Source organism: Anneissia japonica, unplaced genomic scaffold (genome assembly GCF_011630105.1).
Source record: "Anneissia japonica isolate Jap-2015-1 unplaced genomic scaffold, ASM1163010v1 scaffold7796_len5091_cov118, whole genome shotgun sequence".
Lineage (NCBI taxonomy): Eukaryota > Metazoa > Echinodermata > Crinoidea > Comatulida > Comatulidae > Anneissia > Anneissia japonica.
In genome coordinates this window covers 1,062-4,509 of record NW_022716360.1, presented here as the reverse complement: position 1 = coordinate 4,509, position 3,448 = coordinate 1,062, and the positions used below count along the sequence as shown (strand labels likewise).

General features: G+C 32.9%; 1 protein-coding gene across 1 annotated transcript; it reads left to right on the top strand.

The window, feature by feature from the left end:
- The first annotated feature begins 1,419 nt into the window (after positions 1-1,419).
- Positions 1,420-3,049, top strand: LOC117109674. Its single transcript, XM_033252057.1, has 2 exons — positions 1,420-2,299; positions 2,576-3,049. Exons 1-2 carry the CDS (start codon positions 1,906-1,908, stop codon positions 2,578-2,580), a joined length of 399 nt encoding a protein of 132 aa, XP_033107948.1. The 5' UTR covers positions 1,420-1,905; the 3' UTR covers positions 2,581-3,049.
- The last annotated feature ends 399 nt before the right edge of the window (positions 3,050-3,448 follow it).

The following is a 3,448-nucleotide window of genomic DNA, read 5'->3' as shown; positions in this document are numbered from 1 at the left end:
TCCCGGCAAAATTTCAGTTTTTAAGAAAAATCTAATTTTTGTATAATTTTATAAAGATTTATAAATATAATACGGAATTGCTAGTTTAACTGCATTTAGACATTCCTAAGAATGAAAAAAAATGTAAAAAAAGACTGAAATCTGATTTTTTGTGTTCCGCCTAATCGAACGACCGCATTGTGCGAGATGTGAAGTAAAAAAACTAATCTCATTAGAGAGGGCGCACTTTATTGACTGTATAAAGTATACATAAAAGCGAGAGTATTCCAGTGGATGCGATCTACAACCTCTGAATTTGCCTAGTAACGATGAATTCATCGAGAAAATGGTAATATTTTATGAGAAATAGTCTGTATTTCTCTTTTTTTTTTATTCTTTTGCGTAAAACTAAAATTCATGCCAATATTTTTCCATGATTTATAATAATTGGAGTAAAGCAAATGCATATTTTCTTTAAAAAAAAGTCAATTTTTAGTGAAATTTTGCCGGGAATGGGGCTTTAAAGAAAAAGTGCCAAAATTCCCGGATGTTATGGAAGGAACCATTTTAACAGAATTCACATCTCACAGACAAAAACTAATGAACTTTGGAATGTCACTGTCCAAAGCTGATGTGACAAAGATTGATGAATTGTATAATGAGCCCTATAAGAAGGATTATACAGATAGCTAGAGTATGATATGATTTTGTATGCACGCAATGGAACATGCTGCCACGTGATAGGGGCGCCCTATTAAATTTCGAATAGAGTTCACTCAAAACTTTTAAGTTTTAAGGACACGCCCCTTCGTGGCACTACTTTTAAAAATAGGATTACGTTTCAACGAAACCACGAGAGTTGGACCTCTTGTAGTTCTATAGTCTTTTATAAGAGAAATAATCTTCATGCACTTATCGCATTGTTCCACTTGATGTTTCTTAGTTCATATTATTTTTTCAAATTATTTTTTCCTTAACTTTGTTTAGATAATTACTGTTTTTAGATAATTATAAAATAAAAAAACTACCTAAATTGATTGTGGTGGACCCAGCATCACTATACGTTCTAATACCATAGCCATGGACAAATAATTCTGTTATATCTCTAGTGCCTAATGTCTTATATGCAGGCAAACGTCCTAATTCCACAGCCTGGTCAAATAATTATGTTACATTTCTAGTACCTAATGTCTTATATGCAGGCAAAAATCCTAATTCCACAGCCTGGTCAAATAATTCTGTTACTTTTCTAGTGCCTAATGTCTTATATGCAGGCAAAGGACTTAATAAATTGTATGGAAGAGAATTGTAAACTTCACAATTTTTTTTTTAGAATTATATTATTATAGTTATTTACTGTATGTTTGGTAGGGATTGCTTGTAATAATTAATACTAATAATAGGTAATTTACTCCCGGCAATTGTTAAAACATTAATATTAATATTGAAATATATTCATGAAAAATCTACATTTAAAAAATGCAAATGGGAAATGATATAAATATTGAATGTATAATTATTTCATAGCATTGTCAGATAAGGAGTTGCGAGAGCTAAAAATTGTCTCACAGTGGTATGACAGCAACGAAAGAGTTTTTTTTAAAGTTTTAAGGACACGCCCCTTCGTGGCACTACTTTTTAAAATAGGATTACGTTTCAACGAAACCACGAGAGTTGGATCAATTGCAGTTCTAATCTCTTTGATAAGAGGAATAATCTTCATACATTTATCGCATTGTTCCACTCGATGTTTCTTGGTTCCTTATTTTTCAATTAATTTTTTCTTAATTTTGTTCAGATAAGGAGTTCCAAGAGCTAAAAACTATTGTCTCACAATGGTATGACAGCAACGAAAGTGTGCCTTTGCTGAAAGTGTTGTTCAGAGACAAGATAGACAATTACGAGCTATCACCAGCAACTCACACGATGGACCTGCTGATTATATTACTTGCACGTGGTCATCTGAGTTCACAGAATCTTGGACTCCTGTGTGATACTATTAGCATAACCAACCAGTTTGGTCTTTTAAGGAAGATTAAACAAAAGCTGCCATCATTCCCAGATGTTGAGGAAGGAACCATTTCAAAAAGATTCACATCTCACAGACAAATGGTAATGAAATTTGGAAAGGTACTGACCCCAGATAATGTGACGCAGATCGATCAATTTTATAATACGCCTCCTAAGAAGTATAAAGACGGCTGGAGTATGATCAACGATCTAGAAGACCAACAGAAAATCAGCGAAGAAAATATGAAGGAATTCACTGATTCACTGAAAATCCTTGAGCTCAGTTTGGCATTAAAAGCACTAACAGAAGGTATTTCTTTATTCTATTCATTAATTTATTTAAGTTGTGCCGGTATAGAGACAAATGCACTAAGATTAAACATTAAAGCTGCAGTAAATTTTAATTTAGCAAGTATAACAAGTATAGCTAAGGAGTTTACCGATAAATTTGACATAAGATAGCATGAAATAAACTCCGAAAAATTATTACTGAAGATGATAAACAAGTAAATTAGATTTTATTAAGCGTGTTTAGCAAAATAATCCTAATTATTTAAAAATACAATTGGTTTTTATTTTTTCACAGTGTAATTAACTCACTAGTGATGTCGGAACTCAGCTGATGATGTTTTTCGTTAAGCCAAGCCAAACTAAAAGATTCCGATGTTGGTACATATTCTTGATTGAAGTGAAAAGAAATAAAATATTTAAGCAGAAAACTTATATCAATACATTTGTCATTACATTGATGATGAAGTTGATTCGGCACTACTGTAGTTCTTACTCAAAAGACTTCTGGGTAACACCAGATATGTCAGTCGTCATCAAGCCTGCAAATCTAATTCGTATTTATCAGTACAGTATCTGAAACAATCATTTTGTCACTATCACAATGCAGGAAGTTTGATCAAGGCTGGCGTAATCTGAAAGACTACCAAATGAAGTCAGGCGGAGGTTCCAGAGAAATAAAAGCATGTAAGAAATTACATAATGCATGGATAGCCAGTCTAACATACAGTACTTACCTGATTACGTCAGTACGTACAGCTCGTACACCAAGTTCCCCTTCCCCCCACCACTTCACACACACACACACACACACATGCAAAATAGTACATGGATCACAATGTTAGTATTGTAACATAAATGATTGCAATACGCATGTAATAATGTCGTCATCACAGTATAGGCCTAGTTGTATAGACATTCACGTGGAGTGGATTTTTATCCTGGTCGATAAAATGTTTGTTTTAACATCCCCAGGGTCCTGGGTACAAATCCTGTAACATCAAAATTGTGTTTTCTCATGAATAAAATGACGTCACTCCCTAACGCTGCTATGCATTAACATTAACTACTTTTTAGAAGTTTATTTTATACGAAATTCAATTCATATAATTATACTTGAAGGTCAATGGATAAATGGGATGTGTATCACACACTTTAATTAAATTTATAT